The sequence below is a fragment of the Anabrus simplex genome, chromosome 2 (genome assembly GCF_040414725.1).
Source record: "Anabrus simplex isolate iqAnaSimp1 chromosome 2, ASM4041472v1, whole genome shotgun sequence".
Taxonomy (NCBI): domain Eukaryota; kingdom Metazoa; phylum Arthropoda; class Insecta; order Orthoptera; family Tettigoniidae; genus Anabrus; species Anabrus simplex.
The window spans coordinates 774,624,087-774,646,647 of NC_090266.1; the positions used below are offsets into that span (position 1 = coordinate 774,624,087).

Sequence of the window (22,561 nt, forward strand, 5' to 3'; positions counted from 1 at the left end):
GTTCATGATTTTACTTTTACTTTCTTTCCTGAAAGCAAGACACTGATATTAGCAGCATACAAGTAACATTTTAATAGGCTTACTTTTATATGAATTTAAGTTTAGTATTTTGGGAGACCTGCTATTTGTATATATAAATAGCTCCTGGAGATCATTTACAGCTACTTGAAAGTTCTTGGTACGGTTTATTTCCCAATTCCTTCCTTCCTTCATTCCTTCTAACATCTGCGAGCACCGCACGGGTTATGAATGAAACAAAATATTCTGCGATATTGGTTTGTGCTGTGGTTGATCAGGTTTTTATATTTATATTTTGTCTTAAGAATAAATTACATGCTAACATGTTTAAATAATCGATGCAAACTATGACAACCATGCTTTTGACAGCGCTGACTTGCCTTTTAAACAACACCTGCCCCTTTTGTCCAGAGGAAAGAAACCAACTGACAACCCTGATTAACACTAGGGCGGGCGAAGTTTTGGGATCATAAGCTGCCACCTGGAGATACGATCGTTGTCCCAAATTTACCAGAATATTCATAGGCCATATGACACATGCGGTACATGCGTAGTAATAAAATGTTAAAGGGAAGTGTAAATTTTTTAATTTCATACAATGTCGAATTTAGTATATTTTACATTCTTCACAATAATTTAGACAGGGGAAATTAATGATACTGTAGTTACTTACTGCACTCAACTTCTACCAAAAACAAACCATCAGACATCTTTTTCAGTGCATGTAAAACAGTTACTTAGATACCTACCAGATGTACACTGTGTTATGTGGGTGTGTCAACTGTGAACTGGGCAAAATAATCTTAAATGTTATTGATTATTTCATGGATAGTGACCCTGAACTGAGCGTAATAATGTTTTTACAGCGGACCTTGACTGAACAGAGCATACTTAACAAAGGAAAAAATTAAATGTATCCTCCTAATTCAATACAAAAGATAATTCCATCATTAGCTGGAGCAATAAAATTCAAACATGTTTCGACTCGTTTGAGCCATCTTCAGTGAAATAAAGGAGGGGGGTTAAAGTAATCTACACAATATATAAGCTAAAATTGTACTAAAAACACAATGAAGGAACAAATGAAAAACAAAAAAGACAGACAGAAATAAAAACAATAATATACAATATTAACATCACTAGATAGAGCAATAAACAACTCATGAGACAATAATTTCAGTGAACAAAGGGTTAATATAAAACATAATTGAATCCAAAAAATGTGCTAAACCTAATAAAATAAAATAAAATAAAAGATAACAGATGGAAACAAAACAATAAGTGCTAATAGTGAGGTTGCGAACCTCCTAGACTAAAAATTTTAGTTTGATAACAATTCAAAAACAGGACAAAATCACTGTGTTGAAAATTCAGGCTGACAGTCTGTCTTTGTAGAAACACCATCCCACAAATGGCTAGGAGGGGAGCAAAAAAGCTTCAGAAACCATGTTTGAGAGGAGACAACGTGCCAGGTGAAATGTATGTGATAAGTGATGGAAAAACGCCAATGAATTTAAAATTTTAGAATAGCATCAGTCTCAATTTAGTGGTCCCGTTCATCTTCCCACATGAGGAAGCTGCCCATTCCATGAGGACAAAGTATACTACATGCACAATAATAATAATAATAATAATAATAATAATAATAATAATAATAATAATAATAATAATAATAGTCATACTAATAATAATAATAACAATAACAATAACAATAATAATAATAATAATACAATGTTTATTTATTCTCACAACACTTAACCAGCTTTAACCTAGAACACTACTAATAATAACTACTAATGACAATAACATGAAAACAATATTAACAATAATAACAGTAATAACTGCATTAATAAAATAATCATACATAGTGATATTAAGGAAGAATCATATCATATATAAAAAACAAATCATATCTTCTATATAATACACATTATACACAGAGTACATTAAAAATATATGAAAAATGAGTACTAGATATACTGTGCGTTTGCTTATAGGTGGGGTCGGTAGAAACCTTGCTTGCCTGGCACTAGCCACTTGCAGGCTTGAGACGCACCAGTCTAGGTCGAAGCATCGCTTGCCGGGTACTAGCTACACTGTTAGGAGGGAATCAGCTATCTTTATGCTTCCACTGTCTACATTATAGAGCTACCAAGACACATTAAGTAATTAATTCATTAGCCTACGCAGTACTTACCTTGTTACAGACAATGTTGGAAGTGATATCTGTCTACTGCCAATCAGTTCTGACATCGTTTAATAAAACTACAGTTCACGCGAGTAAGTTCTTGTTAGTCATTTTTCCTATTTTTGTTGTTATATTCTGTTTCAATTTGTCTATCTTGTGCGGATTATTCCTATAACCATTATTTTTTAGTGTTCCCCACAAATAGAAATCACACACTGTAAGGCTGGAGGAACGTGGTGGCCGTAAACCCTGAGAAATAATCCTTTATCCAAACACATCAGTTAATTCGTTCATGGATTCACGAGCTGTATGTGCTGTTGCTGAATCTTGTTGGAAATACCCATAAAATTTCTCCTCATCTGATAACAGTTGGAAAAATGGCATGAGTATTAGAGTGTGATATCTTTGTGTGTTCATTGTACTCTGAAAAAAAAGTGGGTCAATAATTCGCTTTGCTGTAATGGTGCACCAAACACCAATTTTTTCGTCATGCAGTGGAAACTCACGAATTAAATGGGAATTATGTGTACTCCAATACCAATTTTTCTGCAGGGCAACATGTCCTCAAAGATGAAACGATGCTTCATCAGAAAAAATTATTAAATGAGGACCCACACTACCATCCATAATACTTTGTAACATCCAACTACAATCCTGAACTCATTTTTCATCATCTCTAGGCTGTTATTCATGCATGATATGCTCTCTATATGGTTTTAATTTCAGAAGTCTAGTGGCAGTAAAAACAGATGTTTTTGAAACACTAACTTTCTGTGAAACACGCCCTAGAGATACATTCGGAGAGCATGTGAATGATGCACTGATTTCACCAATTTTGTCATCCGTCAATACTCTTCGTTTTCAAGAATTGGAGCACATAGATATTTCACTGCAAATTGTCTGTGCACCTCTCTATATGACTCTGTTTTCACATACACAGCACCATACATAAAAACTCTCTGTTCAAGTGGGAATTTAGCCTGTTGCATTTCTAACGACTGCATCACACATGTGCTGCATAGCTGGCTGGCTTATAACTGCCACCTTCTCAAACTTGATTGGCGCTTCTCAAGCCTGCCCCTGGCTAGCAAGGTTTCTCCTGGCCCCACCTGTAAGCAAATACACTGTACTACTTAAAAAAATGTTTCAAAAATACACAAATTTCAAGAAGATACTGATATATCTCCTTCAATTGAGAGATGAAGGAAAGGATTATTAAGAAGAAGAATATGATGATCTGTGAAAGAAAGAGGGAAATAATGATGAAGAGGAAGTAGGAGGATGTGTTTTCAGGTCAAAACTTGATGATTCATGCATGTTTACCTAGCATTTCAACACAGGCATGTTTAAAAGCTGAGCTGCTGGACATGCTGCTGACATCCACTGGTAAGAGATTCCATTGTCCGGCTGCGGTAACGGTGAATGATTTTTTGTAGATTGTTGTTCCGTGTACAGGAAGGGATAAACACTTGGTGCTGCAGGATCGGGTATTTTTGTTATGGTCTGTGGAGAGTTTGATGTGATCATGGATATAGGCTGGTTGAGAAGTTTTAAGAATACTATGCAAAAAGCAATGAATATGAAGTGTGTGACGTTCTTAAAGGCGAAGACACTCGAACCGCATGTATGATGGTGTGACATGGTCAGAGTCATGAAGCCCACACATAAAGTTTACACAAGCATTCTGAGCACACTGTAATTTCATTTCGCATCATACTCCTATGTTGTTTTAAACTATATCACAATAATCAAAATGAGGTAATGCGAGGGATTCAACAATAAATTTCTCTAGTTTTAAAGGGTAAGTGAATTTGAATTTACTGAGACAGTGTAGCATTCTGTATATTTTTCTATAAACAGATATAGTTTGGGCAGACGAGGAGAGATGTTCATCAAATATTATAACAAGATTCCTTACATTTTGGCTATACTGTATTGGGGTACCACTTATGGACAACAGTGGTAATGCTGTTCAATTGAGTTTGCAAAATAATTTACAGTAACCAATATTTATTGCCTGGAATTTTGATGGGCTTAATTTTAATCCATGATTTTGGCCCATATATCAATTGTCATCAAGTCTTCATTCAGGTGAAGTGTTTCTGAGTGTATTCTTCCAGGTTTACTGCATGTATGTATATATATATATATATATATCTGTAAGTCATCTGCGTATAAGTGTTATTTACAGTGTTTTAATCTTGAAGCTATGCCATTTATATACAATGAGCAAGATAGCGGCCCCATTACAGATCCTTGTTGTATTCTGATGTCAACCATACACAAATTTGAATATTCATTGTTGTTATTAAGTACACACTGCCAGCAGCCGGTGAGACAGGAACTGATCAAAGGGAGTGTACTCATGTAGAAATTTAAACTAAGTAGTTAATTTGGATACAAGTATGTCTCTCTCAACAGTGTCAAAAGTTTAACTAAAATCCAATAATGCTAGAACTGTCAGTTGTTTGTTGTCCATAGCTTGCCTTATGGCATCAGTCACATGTGTTACTGCACTGCAAGTGCTATGTCTTCGTCTAAAGCCAGACTGGTGGATATCAAAAGGAGATTGTGTTGAGTAAGATAGTTAGTAATCTGTGAACTATGAATTCTAAAGCTTTTGGCAATATACATAAGATGCTAATCGGCCAATAGTCACTGACGTCCTTTGCCAGTCTTCTTTTCGGAAGCAGGCGAACTATGGCCATTTTCCACATTTATGGATAAGTCCCCTGTTGCAGTGAATAATTAAAGATATTTACCAATTGATAAATGATGTGATGGAGAATTTTCATAAACATTTCGTGGCCTATAACATCTATGCCCCTAGCCTTGGTCTTGATGCGTTTTATTGAGTTTTCTTGCGGTGAGACGTGACTGAAGTAAAATTTATCCCTGTGTGGAGATGGAATATTATCATATGAATTAATTTTTTTCTCTTTTATGACATGATTAAGTCCTGTTGTTGAGATGAAATTGTCATTTAATTCATCTACGCTAACATTTAGTTCTTCATTAGATTTCTGGTTACTGATGACAAAATATTTCATAGATTTCCACATCGTCGCAGGGCGTACGTTAGGTCTAATCAAGTTATGGTTGCAACTTAGTGTAGCGCTTCGAATTTTAGAGGTTGTTTTATTACACAATGTTTGATAAGTCTGGTGGTTCACTACCGTTGGGTAGTGTTTGTATCATCTATGAGCATTGTCTCATTTTGCCATTAGGTGACAAATTTCATCATCTATCCATGGTTTAGGAGCTCTGGAACCCTTACCCGTATGCACTTGGGCGTGCCGATCGTAGAGTTGCATTACTAGGTCATTAAATGTTGAAATCATTTCCTCTACATTACTCTCACAATTTATCTCCATCCACAGCATGGAAAACACATCTTCTTCTAATTTGTCTGCATCAATTCACCTGAGGTCCCTGAATGATAATATTTTTGTCCTTGGTTTCAGACTTTGTAATTGGTAGGACAGGTAGATTATGCCATGTCCAGATAGTCCTGGGGCTGAAGTTTGTCCATGTTGCAGAATTTTCACTGAATTGTTTGTTATTATTAGACCAAGAAGAGTGTGACTGCAATTAGTGTGGTGTGTTGGTCCAGGGGTAAAATTGCCATGTTACATGCTTCAAAAGTATTACAAAACTGTCAAGTAGAAGTTGCAGTACTGTCTAACAAATTTGTGTTGAAGTCCCCCATTATAATAATGTGTTCATAGTGTGGCAGAAGGTTTAGTATTTCAGTCTCAAGGTCAGTCAAATAACCTATATTCGGAGGCTTGTAAACCACTCCTAGCAAGCATTTCATTCCAGACAGTGTTATCTCTACAAACAAAAACGCCAGCTTATGTTCATATTGTGAAGGTGAATGGCTAATTACTTGAGGGTTGAGGTCTCTGACAACATAAGCAGTCACCCCTCCACCACCTTTTCCCTCGTGGTCATTTCATAGAAGGACGTACCCATCCATTTCAAAAGCTGTCCTTAGATGTGCAGGTGGTGACTTATAAATAAAACAGAGCCTTTCAAGGTTGACAGGATGATTTTCTTTCTCTCTTTCCCTCCAAACCTTCCATGGAATTTCTTCAACACCTTGTGAATTTTTCCCCTTGCCTCAATCATCAGGCCTATTACAGTGATATTCGGAAGTCAGTATTCATGTTGGTAGAAGGTGATAGTCAGTTCATATCATCATGTCCAACTCGTTGGCTGAACAGTCAGCATACTGGCCTTCGGTTCAGAGGGTCCCAGGTTCGATTCCCGGACGGGTCAGGGATTTTAACATTAATTGGTTAATTCCAATGGCACGGGGGCTGGGTGTATGTGTTGTCTTCATCATCATTTCATCCTCATCACAACGCGCAGGTCGCCTAAGGGAGTCAAATAGAAAGACCTGCACCTGGTGAGCCAAACCCTTCCTGGGACATCCCGGCACTAAAACCCATATGACATTTCATTTAATCATCATCATCATCATGAATTCCTTCCAGCGTGCTGGGTAGGATGTTTAAGAACGATCTGCCTTCATTTATTACGTTCTTTGTATGCTTCTTTTCTCTCTAGGGGCATCCCATGTTTCTCCTCTCTTCTCTAGGTCTTCTCTTATCTGGTCTAACCACTTTTCCTAGGGTGTCCAATTGGTCTTCATCCCAGAACAATCTTTTCAAAGGAACATATTTAACTTACCATTATACACCCCAGTAAAAGACCTATACATGCAGACCAAATTTCTACCTCTCAGCATAATTAGAAGAGCCTAATTCTGTCATACTCATTTATAAAATAAAAATAAAAAACATAATATTTCACAACACTACTTTAATAACCAATTCAGACAACCACAGGTATCAAACTAGACATGCAGATGATTTGGCCTTGTATCACATCCACTCTTCAAATATGGGAAGAATAGTTGTAAATTCTCAGCAATTCAAGCGTACAACAAACTTCCTGCTGACATAAAAATTGCCCCTACTTTAATAACTATCAAACAAAGGGCAAAGGAAAATCTATCGAATAGATACATCATAGGTCAATAATCCTGTTGCATTGTTACTCACTTTTAGCACTAAATAGTTTAAGTATCTTAGTATAATTAAGGGAACTATAAATGGTATTTTATTTTTTACACTTTCTGTATTGAATTCTTTACTTTTACTGTTTAAGTCACATGATTTTGTCATACTAATGCAGGTCTGCCAGTGAATATATTATTAATTGTATATTTCCTCTGTATGAGCCTTTGGCGCATTGGAATTAATTATTGAAATAAATATCTACTCCCCAAATATTTCGAGGTATTCACATATTCAATCTTCTCTCCCTCGAGGGTGAAGGTGCAAGATGTATTTGTCTTGCTAACTTTCATTACCACTGTTTTGCTCTTGCTCACATTTAACATATATTCTTTAAACTTGGTGTTCCAAAGATCCAGTCTCCTCTGAACATCTCTCTCAATTTCTCTCCAAATGGCAACATCATCAGCAAGAACAAGTGCATTATGATCTTCCTTATCCATTTCTTTCAGTTCCATTATAATAGTATCCATCAGTGAAATGAAGAGCAAAGGGGAAAGAGAACTACCCTGTTGGACACCTCTTTTGCTGGGATCAAGACATGGGCTACCACTAGACTTAGGTTACCTTTTTCCGATAGATGGTTTAGTAAACATCAAGCCTTAAGCGTTTTGAGCTGCAGCTTATATCCATCAGAATAGCCTGTTGTGTTTTTAAGGCTGGCTCCCAAGCTACTGCTCTGGCCTCTGCTACTGCCAATACTCAATACCTAATCAGTGGAGATGTTAGCTAAAGAATTAACCTCCTTGTGCTCTTACTTGGGGACTGGGTGTTTATGGCATCTTCATAATTCATTTCATCAAGTCACCACCAAGCCTTTCCAGAGGCCATGCATTATTATTATTATTATTATTATTATTATTATTATTATTATTATTATTATTATTATTATTATTATTATTATTATTATTGGTCAGCAATGGGAGTAGTGTCAAAAATAAAACGCTTAAGGTTTGATGTCTACTATAGACAGTTTTAAATGTAAATCAGACAAAATTAAAACACTTTTTAAATCTAATAAATAAATATATAAATAAATCATTTGCATTTACCTGTTTTATGTGTACGTGAATCCAGCCATCTTTGTTTTTGGTAAACTTTGTGATGACACTCATTGATTCTCCTCAGGGAAACAAGAAACTCCTTTTCTATCGACAATAGAGCCAAGTTGCTGAGACAAATTTGTTCTTATGTTGCTTGAAGGTATGATTTTATCCTCTTCAGAGCTGAAAAACTTCTTTCAACAGTTGCGGTAGTGGAAGGGAAAGTTAAAATTAATGTAGCCAACTTGTGAAATTCCACATACACAGCATGGAGATCATTCACTTTCACGTAATTTCCAATGGCTTGCACTGATTTTTGAGAAAATTCTTCAAGGAAAAATAACACTTTCAGTTTGTTATTTAAGGCCACTAAAACAAAACACGGACTATAGGATTCCTTGAGGTCACAAAATATGTTGATATGGAAGATCATACCATAAATTGCCAAAATGTTTACAATCCAGTAAAGCCACAAATTTCAATTGCTTTTGTGATTCAAATCTTAATTTAGTTTGAAACATAACAGTGTCGAGAATTTAACAAAAGGTCCTTGAATACACTTCCTCTTCATTACAGTTTCTTCTCTCTCTTTCTCATGATCACTTACATTTTGTGACCACATTTCTTCAAATCCTGTGTCTCTGATCCTTTGCAGTGTGTCTACAAATTCATTTAATTTTTCTGTGTAATAAGATATGTCCATGCTCTTATTCTGTAAAATATCAAAGAGTACATCAGAAAATGTAAAACTTTACTGAATATATTCAGGAAAAAGATGTTTTGAATTTTAGAAAGAAATCACAGAAAGCCCAAAGCCATAATGACATAACGTACAACGGTTGACAATTGAATTCTGTTTGTTACATCAGTAGTTTCATAAAACTTAATTCCAATAAATATTGCTTTTGTTGATAGCTGATTTAATTTGGTCACTTATAACACTAGCCAGAGCATCAATTAGATCTTTCTGTATAACAGAACCGTAGCTGTCTTCAAATGTTGAAGTAAAACCTGATCGTAATTAGCCAAAAACTGTAGTAACTCTATGTAATTCCCTTTATTAAATGACTCATCACTTTCATCATGATCCCCAAATGAAGATTCTTGTTTACCAAGGAATACCACAGCATCGATAAGTCTTTTAAGCACATTTCTGTTTTCCCTAATCTTCTCATTATGTACATTATCATAAATATTTTTCTGTAAATTGAGATCCAAATGTTTTCAAAACTGTAAAAGACCTTATATGGCTAATCGATCTTTGATGTTCGCCTAAAGCAGTAATAAAAGAGGCTAAACTTGTGAAACATGTCATATTCCAGGGGTCAAAAATAAAGTTTGTTAAGTTTGCATAAGCCATATAACCATAAATACTTTTCATAATTACGGTATTTACTTTAAAATACCTTTTGTATGGACTCTTGTTTTTCTCATTCTGATCACATTGTAACTGAGGAAGAGGTGGGATAGACTTACCATTTTTAACTATCAGTAGTTTATCTTCATATTTCAATTGCCAGAATGGTTTATCCAGCAACAGTTTCATTACACACGGTTCAGCCATTTCACACAAGTAACATCACATAGTCTGTCACGTTATACACTATAAACTAAAATTGTTCTGACATCAATAATACTACAGAAATATACCAATAATTTTCAACAATATTCAATCCGTAACATGCCCTGAGATGCAAATACAAACTTGTGATACTAGCACATGGGTGACTCCCATCAATTCGGACACTTCCGGAGAACTTAAAGTCTTTGGGCCTTCTCTTTCTACTGCTGTCTCTCTTGTTAGTGGTGGCAATTTGACGGACCGAAGCCTAGTACACCTATCCCCTCGTTCCCTGCACCTATCTGACACTCACCAAAAAGCCACACAAGGTGATTTGAGGAGAGAGGGATGAAGGCCTGGGCTGCGATGTTGGTCTCCGATGCCTTGCTCTCAGAAATATGAGCAACGTTCTTTCTCACTGCTTTCAAGTTTTGTAAATGGAACAATGTGTCAGATGCTTACATTATAATGTGATTTTGATTTCCATTGTTCTCATTTGAGGTTTGGGCTTCAGTAAACAGCCTTGGTAACCCTCAGTATATGCCACTGTTGCACACTACTTTCACAACCATCATACAACATCTGAACTTTTTTTAATTAGTGCTTCTGGGATGTTATGTTTTTTCTAAGCATTCCCATATTTTTTCCTCTCTCTACCCTGTCATGTGCTTTTTCCAAATCCAAAAAGACTACAATCAAGTCCTTCCCTTTTTCCCAAAGCTTTGCATTAACTGCCTCAGTGAAAAAATAGGTCTGTGGTTCCTCTGTTTCTTCTAAATCCATGTTGTTCCTCTTCAAATTGGTCTTCCATTATTTCTTTCAGTCTCTGTTCTATAATCTTCTCCATTATCTTAAGGCAATGTGAAAAAAGGGTGATGCCTCTATAATTGGTGCACATCCCTCTACTTCCTTTTTTTAAACAATGGTATTATAATTTCTTTCTTCCAGTCATCCAGCAACTTGTTCTCTTTCCATATAAGTCCCAGTGTTCGATGTAGCCACTGTATTCCAGGGATTCCAGCTGCCTTAATCATGTCTGCTGTTAAGTCATCTGCTCCTGCTGACTTTCTACTTTTCATTTTCTTCAGGATATTTTCTGTCTCTTTCCAAGTAATTGGAGGTTGTTCCTTCTGTCATTCATCAGTGACTTTGGTAATCTATTCTTGTTCACACTCCCCATTGAATAATTTTTCAAAATAACTCCTCATCTCTTCTCTGTTTCCTACAATGTCTCTATAATGATCCGGTCCTCTGTTTCAATAGCTTAAATTTCTTTCCTATGTGATTTTTTTACTTTTCATTCACTCATATAACACTTTCTGATTTCCTTTAATATTTTCCTCAATTCTTTGGGAGAACAGTCCCCAGGTCTTCTCCTTTCCTTCTTTCACTACTCTTTATACCTGGAGTTTCTTACCTGGAGTTGCTTATTCCTGTATCCTGTTACAGTCTTCCTATTTTTTCATCATCCTTTGGTACAATTCCTTAAGCCTGATTATATTTATCAACATCTTTGTTTTTCTTTTCTTTAATTGTATGCTTTACTCTGTCATTCCACCAACTTGTTTCTTTCTCCTTGACTTTACCTTTTGTTTTACCACATACCCCTATAGCTCAATTAACTACTGTTGTTCTAAATGCATTCCACTCTTCATCAACACTACTGTCTCATTTCTTGGCAATTTAGTCGCTATCAAATTTTGAAAATCCTTCCTGATTTCTTCATTTCTCAGTTTCCATTCTTTAATTTTTGGCAATCTAGATGCAATTTAGATCCACTACTAGAAGTCTGTGGTTGCTATCCAAGCTTTCACTTGGGATAACTTTCATATCCCTCACTTTTTATCCTATTAATTTATCAGTTATCACGTAATCAATAACTCTCTTTGATTTTCCATCCCAGCCATATATGGTAATCTTATGGCTATCTCGTGTTTGAAGAATGTATTGTTTCTTACACACAAATTTAGAATATGTTCCCCCTCTACGTTTCTTGTTCTATATTCAAAAGGGCCCATCACCAACTCGTATAAAGATCTATTGGCCCCAGCTTGAGCATTCAGATCTCCAATTATCATTATATTGTCTTCTCATATTTGGTCTTCCAAATCACCCTGGAACTCTGTTACCTCATCATCACTGCATCCTTGCTGAGGGGCATACAGTTGCACTACTGTAAAACTATTCTTCCTTAAGTTTACTCTGGCTTTCATTATTCTATTAGAGGTAACATCTGTGACAGGTGTGATATCTTTGTGGAGTATCAAACCTATTCCATGCCAGTTTGTAACCTCCTCTTAACAGTTTTGACTTTGTCCCTTTTCTTTTTTTCTCACTCAATCCCAGTATATGAATCTTCCTTCTTTCCAGCATGACTACAATCTCTCCACACTTGCCTGTCAGAGTTATCACATTTAGAGTTCCTACTCTCAGTTTGTATTTCAGCCCAATCCAAGGATTTTGTCTTCCATTGCTATAATTTCCTGTATTCCTTGCATTATCTTCAAACTCTGGAGAGTCATCATTCATTCCGATGGTACAAGGAGTTTGGCCCAAATTTATTTTATTCTTCTATCTGACACTCGTTCTTACATTGAAAGCAACACATAACAACATTCTTCTTCTGACTTGCTAAGCCTAACACATCAGAGAATTTTCTTTCAGGGTTTGCTCCCTTAGCCTTCGAGGATCCCTACTCTTCATACAAGGGAGTGGGTTCCTTCTGTACTATCCCCAGATGGAAGGGTTGCTTCCTCCACCAGTTTAGCCATATTGAAAACTTTCATTTTATGCCTTTACTGCCACTGAGGTCTTCGCACGTATCCCTGTGCATGGGCCCAGGCCCATATTATACATTATGGGACTGGATCCCCCACCAGAACTTGGCGGCTACCGTAGCTTCTATTACAGTACCATTCCCCACCGCCGCGGCATGGATGCGCCTGACAGGATTTCTCCATGTACACACAGATCATCTCTGATATCTCATGGACCGGGTTAAGGAGGCTGTCTGATGCTAGCTGCAAGGCTCGAATTGTATATTCTCTTATTTTCCTCATCCACAAGCCATGGACTTCTTCATGCACAGTATAGCAATTTTCTCACCATCCCTGAGTAATGATGCACCATATTGTGTGGTGTCAAGTTAGGCACCAGGTTTCACCATGGGAGAAATACCCCAGGACATCAGAAAGGGTTTCAATCTCATTGTGTCAATGCCGACAACAGTTATTGTCCTGGGACTTGCCTGGCACGGATCGAACTGCTGCAACATCGGCTCTCATTTTTTATGTGTCTCACCATTCACCACGTTGCCCAACTGTTAGTTGCAGGATAATCCTCAAATAAATCAATGCCTTTTGCATTCTGAGGGAGCTGACTCCATTTTTGGTATTTGTGATCTCAGAGTGTTTGCCTTATTCTCCTCAAATCAGGAAAACATCTTTGGCATTTAATAAAGTGTTGTCCAACAGTATGCAAAGCTTTTGCAGGAAACTGTCACTTTCTTCAGACAGGTGCCTACTTGCCAAAATGTATGGAATTTTTTTCAATTGAAGAACCCTAAGTGCACTAAACTATTGTAGGACTGCTTCCCTCTGTAATTAGAAGAGTCTGAAACCTTTTAACTTCTGGTGAGTATATATCATACCGTCAGATGTATCGATGGGAAGCTGGAGAATTTCTTTAGGATGCATTTGCTTATTTCACCACTGTCTTAAAGAAATTTGAGAGGGAAAATACTGAGAGCCACAGTATGAAAAGGATATACTAAAGAAGGACATACCAAGGAATACAGTGAACTTCTGGTCTGCTGAAAAAGAGAAGATGGCAGTGGCTCCAGTCTGAGATGTAATTTCTGCATTGTGCTGTTTGCATTGAACATAATCACATTCTGAGACTTCACTCCAAGGTATCTGATGGACTCCTTGTTTAATATTGTATATATTTCTTCGTCATAGCTAGATCACCCCTTCATGAAATGGACCTTTAGATACAATGATGGCTACTGATTTAGACATGTTAATGCGTAGACTGATCTCTCTGACACACCCAGGCTGCTATTTTAGTCAGCTTCAGTGCTGAAGCTTTATCTTTACTGGCAATAGTCAAATTGGCAGTGAAGCCTAGCACTGTGAGCGGTTTTAAACCTGATACAGGAGAAAATCAATCTTCCCTAGCTACTGCCTCCTCTGAAAGTCTGTTGCTAGATTGTAAACGATAGGTCAGAGTGCTGAACCCTGCTAAATGCTTCTTAATTGTTTCCTCCTCATTCTCAACTGATTAACTTCAATTTCAGTTTCATTACCTTTTTGGAAAGATTAGCTTTACAAATTTTGACAGAGCATTAGAACTTTCTTCAGCTTTTCTCAGGTGCTTGTGACCAACATTATCAAACTTTTTTTATGGAAAGAAAGACTATAATGTATCAGTTTTTTCCTTCTTTGCCTTGGTAAAAACCATCTGTAACAATGAGGTACTGGTAACTGTGCCAAGAGAGGCTATGAACACTCTCTGATGTTCATTGAATAACATGAATATTCTCAGTCTATGATCTAGCACTCTCTTGGTAATACTCTGCAAAACAGAGGAAATGGTAATAGGCCCCCAGTTCGACACAATTTTCTTATTTCCCGTCTTATGTACAAACACTGTCATTGCTTTCTGGAAGCACAGAGGGATGCACAATATTCTTAACATCCTTGTTGCTGTTATACCTATGATGTCATAAATATAATCATCCACATAATGCTCCTTAGTTTGTTGCCTTGACCTGGTGATGTGTCCACAACAAAAACTTTCATAGCAACAATGACTTTCTTCTTTGAGTTTTTTGAGCTAGTAGATCCCATCCTAAGTTGCTTGTTCTGATTCCAGTAATGAGCTTGGATAATTGTTTCACAAGCAGTCATTGCTAGTTGAGTAGAGGTAGCAGAAATGGTTTTCAGTGTCACCAATCAGAATTTTGCGATGTTTCATTTTTTTTTTTTCAAGAACTCTCCGTACTGCTTTCCTTTCCTTCTCTTGAAAGTGTGTTAGCTGACAGGTGTGCTTAGCTTGTCTCTTTGCTAATCACTTTTAGGTTGTCTTTCAGGGAATGGTGATTTTCTAGGGCTGGATGTTGAAGTTATTCTTATTTTTCCTCAATTCAAAGAATATTCTCGTAGAATGCTGAGGTCTCAGGAAGGGGTTAATCAGTTTCACTAGATATTCAGAGAAGTCATTTACTATGCCAGGAAAGGTGAAATTGTCAGTATTATTGTGGAATTGATTTTTCCAGTTTTCCATGTCAGATTTCTATATGTTGGTCAATGTCATGAGAAATTAGCAGAGCCAATGGTCAATCATGTGCTTCCTTGTTGTTGGTACATGTGTTAGAAAGTTGGAATTTTAATACTGCTTATGATTCTGTCACCAAGAATATGTCTTCTGCACTACATGCATTGCATTTTATTAGCTTGGTCATTATGAGTACGATTCTCCATATCAATTGGCATAGTACGGTATGTACATTAGAATTTTAACTCATGTTATGTTTTTAATAGAGTGTGGCATCTTCATACTATGAACAAAAATTCTCCTTTAATTTCTGTTATAGCTCACAGAAATTCTAAACGACCTGTCTTTATCACACTAATGCTACTCTTACCAACTATCACATTGGCAATTTGGAAAGTTTAACTTATTGAATGACAATAACATCTATGCTATAGCAACCATAAGTTATGCCATTAACAAATTATGCAATTGTATCAAATAATGCAACATTCACTCCAAAACACTAGTAAACAACACATACAGTAAATGTAGTACAGAAACTATGAATACGAAGTCTATGTTATGAAATAGTTGATGAAATTACTCAGCTCAATTGAGAAGGTTTAACTTGTTAAAAGTCAGTAATTTCTACAATCTAGCAACCATAGGTTAGGCCTATGTCATAAACAAATCATGTAATTGAATCAAATAATGCAATGTTCACTAAAAACACTAGTAAATAACACATATTACAAGGAGAATACCCAAAATCACAATTCCAACCAGAGGATCACTATTTTATGTCTGTCAACATTTGGGTCATCATTCCATACACTGGCTTGATGTGCAGCTCTTCATGCCACCCAATCCTGTGCTAACCATTTCATTTCTATATAACTACTAAAACCTACATTTACTCTAATTTCTTTGTCATATTCATGCATTTGTCTACCCCTACCATTCTTACCACCTACACTTTTCTCAAAATCTAACTGAACAAATCCTGGCTGGCAAACACAGTATAAAAATCGTGTTTGGCACCGTCACTAAAATTGCTCAAAGTCTGGGTAAAACCAAGGACAAATTGTCCCCACTTTTACATCCTGAGGTATACAAAATTCCCTGTACTTGTGGCGAGGTATACATTGGCCAAAAATGCCGTTCTATGGTACTCATGTCAAGGACATCATACATACATCATCATTATAGATTGTTATGCCTTTCAGCATTCAGTCTGTAAGCCTCTGTCAATTTACTAAATGTCACCACAATCCTCTATTTGCACCTAGTGCTGTGGCCTCATTTAGTTCTATACCTCTTATATTTAAATCGAGAGAAACTGAGTCTAACCATCGTCATCTTGGTCTCCCTCTACTTCTCTTACCCTCCATAACAGAGTCCATTATTCTCCTAGGGAACCTATCCTCCTCCATTTGTCTCACACGATCCCACCACCAAAGCTGGTTTATGCGTACAGCTTCATCCATCGAGTTCATTCCTAACTTAGCCTTCATCTCTTCATTCCAAGTACCCTCCTGCCATTGTTCCCACATGTTTGTACCAGCAATCATTCTCGCTACTATCATGTCTGTTACTTCCAACTTATGAATAAGATATCCTGAGTCCACCCAGCTTTTGCTCCTGTAAAGCAAAGTTGGTCTGAAAACAGACCGATGTAAAGATAATTTGGTCCAGGAGCTGACTTCCTTTCTTACATAATACTGTTGATCGCAACTACGAGCTCACTGCATTAGCTTTACGACACCTTGATTCAATCTCACTTACTATATTACCATCCTGGAAAAACACACATCCTAAATACTTGAAATTATCTATCTGTTGCAGCTTTGTACCACCAATCTGACATTCAGTTCTCTCAGATTCCTACCTACTGACATCAATTTAGTCTTTGAAAGGGTAATTTTCATACCATACTCATTGCACCTATTTTCAGGTCCTAGATATTAAACCGCAGGATTTCAGCACAATCTGCCATTAAGACCAAGTTGTCAGCATAGGCCAGACTGCTTACTACATTTCCACCTAACTGAATCCCTCCCTGCCACTCTATACCTTTCAGCAGGTGTTCCATGTAAACTACGAACAGCAAAGGTGAAAGATTACAGCCTCATCTAACCCCTGTAAGTAACCTGAACCGAGAACTCATTCTACCATCAATTCTCACTGAAGCCCAATTGTCAACATAAATGCCTTTGATTGATTTTAATAATCTACCTTTAATTCCATAGTCCCCCAGTATGGCGAACATCTTTTCCCTCAGTACCCCGTCATATGCTTTCTCTAGATCTACAAAACATAAACACAACTGCCTATTCCTCTCATAGTATTTCTCAATTACCTGGCGCATACTGAAAATCTGATCCTGACAGTCCCACTGTGATCTGAAACCACACTGGTTTTCATCCAACTTCCTCTCAACTACTGATCGCACCCTCCCTTCCAAGATGCCAGTGAATACTTTAGCCGGTATATTAATCAATGAGATACCTCAATAGTTGTTGCAATCCTTCCTGCTCTCTTGCTTATAGATAAGATCAATTACTGCTTTTATCCAATCTGAAGGTACCTTACCAACACTCCATGCTAATCTTACTACTCTGTGAAGCCATTTCATCCCTGCCGTCCCACTATACTTCACCATTTCATCTCTAATTTCATCTATTCCTGCTGCTTTATAACAATGGAGTTTATTTACCATCCTTTCCACTTCCTCAAGCGTAAATTCACCAACATCATTTTCCTCCTCCCCATGAGCTCTATTGTTCTCGACACCACCATGAAGATTTCCTTTAACATTCAGAAGATTTTCAAAATATTCCCTCCACCTGTCCAGTGATTCCCTAGGATATATTTTGAGTTCACCTGAATGACCCAAAACATGGTTCATTTCCTTTTTTCCCTCCCTTCCTAAGATTCTTTATTAGTGTCCAGAAAGGTTTCCCTGCTGCTTGACCTAGCCTTTCCAGGTTATTACCAAAATCTTCCCATGACTTCTTTTTGGATTCAACAACTATTTGTTTCGCTCTGTTTCTTTCATCTACGTACAAATCCCTGTCTGCCCCGGCCCTTGTTTGGAGCCATTTCTGATAAGCCTTCTTTTTACGTTTACAAGCTGCTCTCACTTCATCATTCCACCAAGATGTTCGCCTTTTCCCATCTTTACACACAGTTGTTCCTAGGCATTCCCTTGCTGTTTCTACTACAGCATCCCTGTATGCCACCCATTCGCTTTCTATATCCTGAACCTCCTTACTGTCTACTTTTTGAAACTTCTCACAAATCATATCCATGTACTTCTGTCTAATTTCCTCGTCCTGGAGATTTTCTACCCTTATTCGTTTGCAGACAGATTTCACTTTCTCTACCCTAGGCCTAGAGATACTTAGTTGATAGTGGTCTGCATCATCGAAAAATCCATGGAAAACTCGTACATTCCTAACAGATTTCCTGAATTCAAAGTCTGTTAAGATATAGTCTATTATGGATCTGGTACCCCTAGCCTCCCATGTGTAGCGGTGAATAGCCTTATGCTTGAAGAATGTATTCGTAACAGCTAAACCCATACTAGCACAGAAGTCCAGCAAACGCTTCCCGTTCCCATTAGCTTCCATATCTTCCTCACATTTACCAATCACCGTTTCATATCCTTCAGGTCTATTTCCAACTCTCGCATTGGAATCACCCATTAGCACTATCCTATACTGCTGTTGACCCTAACTACGATGTCACTCAATGCTTCATAATACTTGTCAATTTCATCCTCATCTGCACCCAATTCTCGTCCTAATTTCTCCAACTGCCAAATCTACCCGCATCATTCACTCATTTACGTGCCTAACAGAAACTATGTTGTGTGCAATAGTATTCCTGATCAACAGCTCTACCGCAGACTCTGCCCTTCCCTTTTTGACACCCGCCAAGTACACTTTATAATCTCCTAGCTCTTCCTCTTTATCTCCCCTTACCCGAATATCACTTACTCCTAGCACATCCAGATGCATCCTCTTTGCTGACTCAGCCAGTTCTACTTTCTTTCTTCCGTAAACCCGATTAATATTGATAGCTCCCCATCCAATTCCATTCCATTCGCCAAGCTGTTTCCAAGGAGTCCCTTGCCTGTCAGATGGGAATGGGACTCCGTTACTCCCACATCAAGGAACATAAACAAAATATTCATCTCAACCAGTCAGACAAATCAGCAATAGCTGAGCATGCTCTACCGTCATGTCATGATGTCGAATTCCATTTCTCGTGAACAGTGGAGATTTCTTTCTGATGATGCAGAGCAAAGTTCTCTGCAAAACGTAAAAAATTTCAACTTATTTTCTTGACACGGCATAAGCCCAGAAGCCTATATCATGTCTATAAGTATGAGCCATGTAAGCATCAATGGCAACATCAACAGAAAATCTCAGAATTTTGATTTCTTCCCTTTGGATTTTGAGTCCATTTCAAAATTCCTCTTTTACTGCCTGTTCTACATAAATAATGAAAAGGAGAGTGGATAACTGCAGCCTTGTCTCAATCCTTTCAGGATTGCTACTTCTTTTTCATAGTTGTTGATTCTCATCGCTCTAGCCTTACCCACACTAGACACTACAGGTCCAGGTTTATACAGGAAACTGTGGAAATAGATAGAAAACGTAACAATTTCAACAGGGACATTGACTATCAATTAAGTAATATGTGGTTGCCAGCCATTAAGGATTTACACAGGTAGTTCTCCTCCCCTGTTATTCACTATTATTATTTCGTTTCGGTGTTTTCCAAATTCATATGTTCCTCATTGCCAGATGTTTCATTCCAGTCTTGTATCTGTGTCTTACTTTTGTATGTGTGTACTCCTGTTGTTATTTGACTCCCTTTCAAAGTGATTCTGATGGTTCCATCAGCTTCTGATTTGAACACTAGCACTATATCGCGTCCAGTGAGTCATCTGGTGACAAATGAACGTATCACTTCCACTTCTGTTATAACGTCTGAATTCAAACTTCATTCCCTGAGAAGCCTTTCTTGTTAACATTCGAGATTTTCTTCTGATGATGCAGAGCAAAGTTCTCTGTGAAACATAAAGAATTTCACCTTATTTTCTTGACACAGCATAAGCCCAGAGGTCTATATCATGTCTATAAATATGGGCCATGAAACCATCAATGGCAACATCAACAGCAAATCTCAGAATTTTGATTTCTTCCCCCTGGATTTTGAGTTCCTTTCAAAATTCCTCCTTTACTGCCTGTTCTACACAAACAATGAAAAGGAGAGTGGACAAACTGCAGCCTTGCCTCACTCCTTTCAGGATTGCTACTTCTTTTTCATAGTTGTTGATTCTCATCACTCCAGACTGATTTTCCACAGATTGTAGATACTGTACTACTTCTTTCTCGGTATCAATATATTTTGTCCTTCTTAATTCCACCCTCTAAGATCAGGTATAAAAATCAGAATTGATATACATGTTCCTACATTTCTTCTGAAGTTAAACTGATCTTCTTTCAACTCAGCTTCAACTTGTCTTTGCATTCTTCTGTAAATAATACATGTTAAAATTTTGCAAGTATGAGATACTAAACTAATAGTGCAGTAGTTTTCATACTTGTCAGCACCTGCTCTTTTGGGAACAGGTACAACATCATTTTGTCTTAAATCAGATGGTACCGAGCTCGATAGCTGTAGTCGCTTAAGTGCGGCGTGTATCCAGTATTTGGGAGATAGTAGGTTCGAACCCCACTGTCGGCAGCCCTGAAAATGGTTTTCCGTGGTTTCCCATTTTCACACCAGGCAAATGCTGGGGCTGTACCTTAATTAAGGCCACGGCCGCTTCCTTCCCACTCCTAGCCCTTCCCTGTCCCATCGTCGCCATAAGACCTATCTGTGTCGGAGCGACGTAAAGCAAATAAAAAAAAAAAAAATCAGATGGCACTTCTCCTGTACGAGGACAGTTTGAAAAGTTCTCAGAATCACTGCTAGATGTCAGTGCTAGAGCAACGAGGTTCCCGCGCAATAATCACACATCCTTTGTGAGTAAACACGTGGTGCGTCAGTGCTCTAGCTGCAGGAGTGTGGTAGTAACGACTCATTGTTGTTGTTCTCGCGTAGTGATTTGTGACAATGGAAAATAAGATTCAAGCAGTAATTAAATACTTTGTAAAGAAAGGTATGAAAGCAAAGGAAATTCATGCCGACTTTCAGAACACACTGGGGGACTCTGCTCCTTCATTTTCAACTGTTGCCAAGTGGACCAGCGAGTTTAAATTTGATCGGGAGAGCTTGGATGATGATCCACGTAGTGGACGGCCAAAAAGTGTTACGACCCCAGAATTTATCGCAAAAGTGCATAAAGTGGTCGTGGAGGATCGTCGACTGAAAGTGCGGGAGATTGCTGAAGCTGTAGGGATGTCTTCTGAATGGGTATATTATATTTTAACTGACGAATTGGGTATGAAAAATTTTTCCGCAAGATGGGTGCTGCGGCTCTTGACATTGGTCAATAAACGCACCAGACTGGAAATGTCCGAACAAAGTCTGGCCCGTTTTCAGTGCAACCAACAAAATTTTTTGCGCTGGTTTGTGACTACATATGAAACTTAGGTCCACTACTATACCCCAGAGACAAAACAGCAGTCAAAGTAGTGGAAACATGCTGATTCACCACCACCAAAGAAAGCAAAGGCAGTGCGTTCGGCCAGAAAGGTCATGGCCTCAGTTTTTTGGGATGCAAAAGGCATTCTGCTGATAGATTATCTTCCTACTGGCCAAACAATTATGGGGAAATACTATGCAAACCTCCTAGACCAACTACTGGAAAAGATACGCGAAACAAGGCCTGGTTTGGCAAGGAAAATGGTCATCTTTCATCAGGACAATGCTCCGCCACACACAAGTGTTATTGCCATGGCAAAACTTCATGAACTAGGGTACAAACTGTTGCCACATCCACCTTATTCACCTGATTTGGCACCACCAGACTTTCATCTATTCCCCAAGCAGAAAATTTTCCTCGGTGGATGGAGATTTTCTACAAGGGAAGAACTGACAGCCGAATTTGAGAGGTATTTTGCAGGCCTGGAGGAATCTCATTTTCGAGATGGGATCAAGGCATTGGAACATCCCTGGACCATATGCGTTAGTCTACAGGGAGACTATGTTGAAAAATAAAAGCAGTTCCACTGAGGTAAGATATGTAAATCTAGTACATTCCAAGAACTTTTCAAAGTACCTACGTATCATACATCTTACACACTCCTACATAGTCAGTAATTCTGAGGGTGTGTCAGCATTTCCAGGTGCCTTATTCCTATTTAGGTCTCTCAAAGCTCTGTCAAATTCTGACCTCAAAATTGGGTCTCTCATTTCATCAGCACCAATAGCCTCTTCCTGTTCCAGAATG

At 37.8% G+C, this 22,561-nt stretch overlaps 1 protein-coding gene across 2 annotated transcripts in view; it reads right to left on the minus strand.

Moving 5' to 3' along the window:
• The window catches only part of LOC136863106 (transcription factor grauzone), a 133,348-nt gene that overhangs the window by 80,728 nt on the left and 30,059 nt on the right, over positions 1-22,561 (minus strand). The window contains exon 1 of one of the 2 annotated variants that reach the window (XM_067139445.2): positions 8,343-8,447. The exons of the other annotated variant lie outside the window; for it this stretch is intronic. Coding sequence (XP_066995546.2) covers positions 8,343-8,405 — 63 coding nt within the window. The 5' untranslated portion in view covers positions 8,406-8,447. Of the gene's footprint in view, positions 1-8,342; positions 8,448-22,561 lie in introns of those variants that run through there. 2 annotated transcript variants of the gene reach the window in all.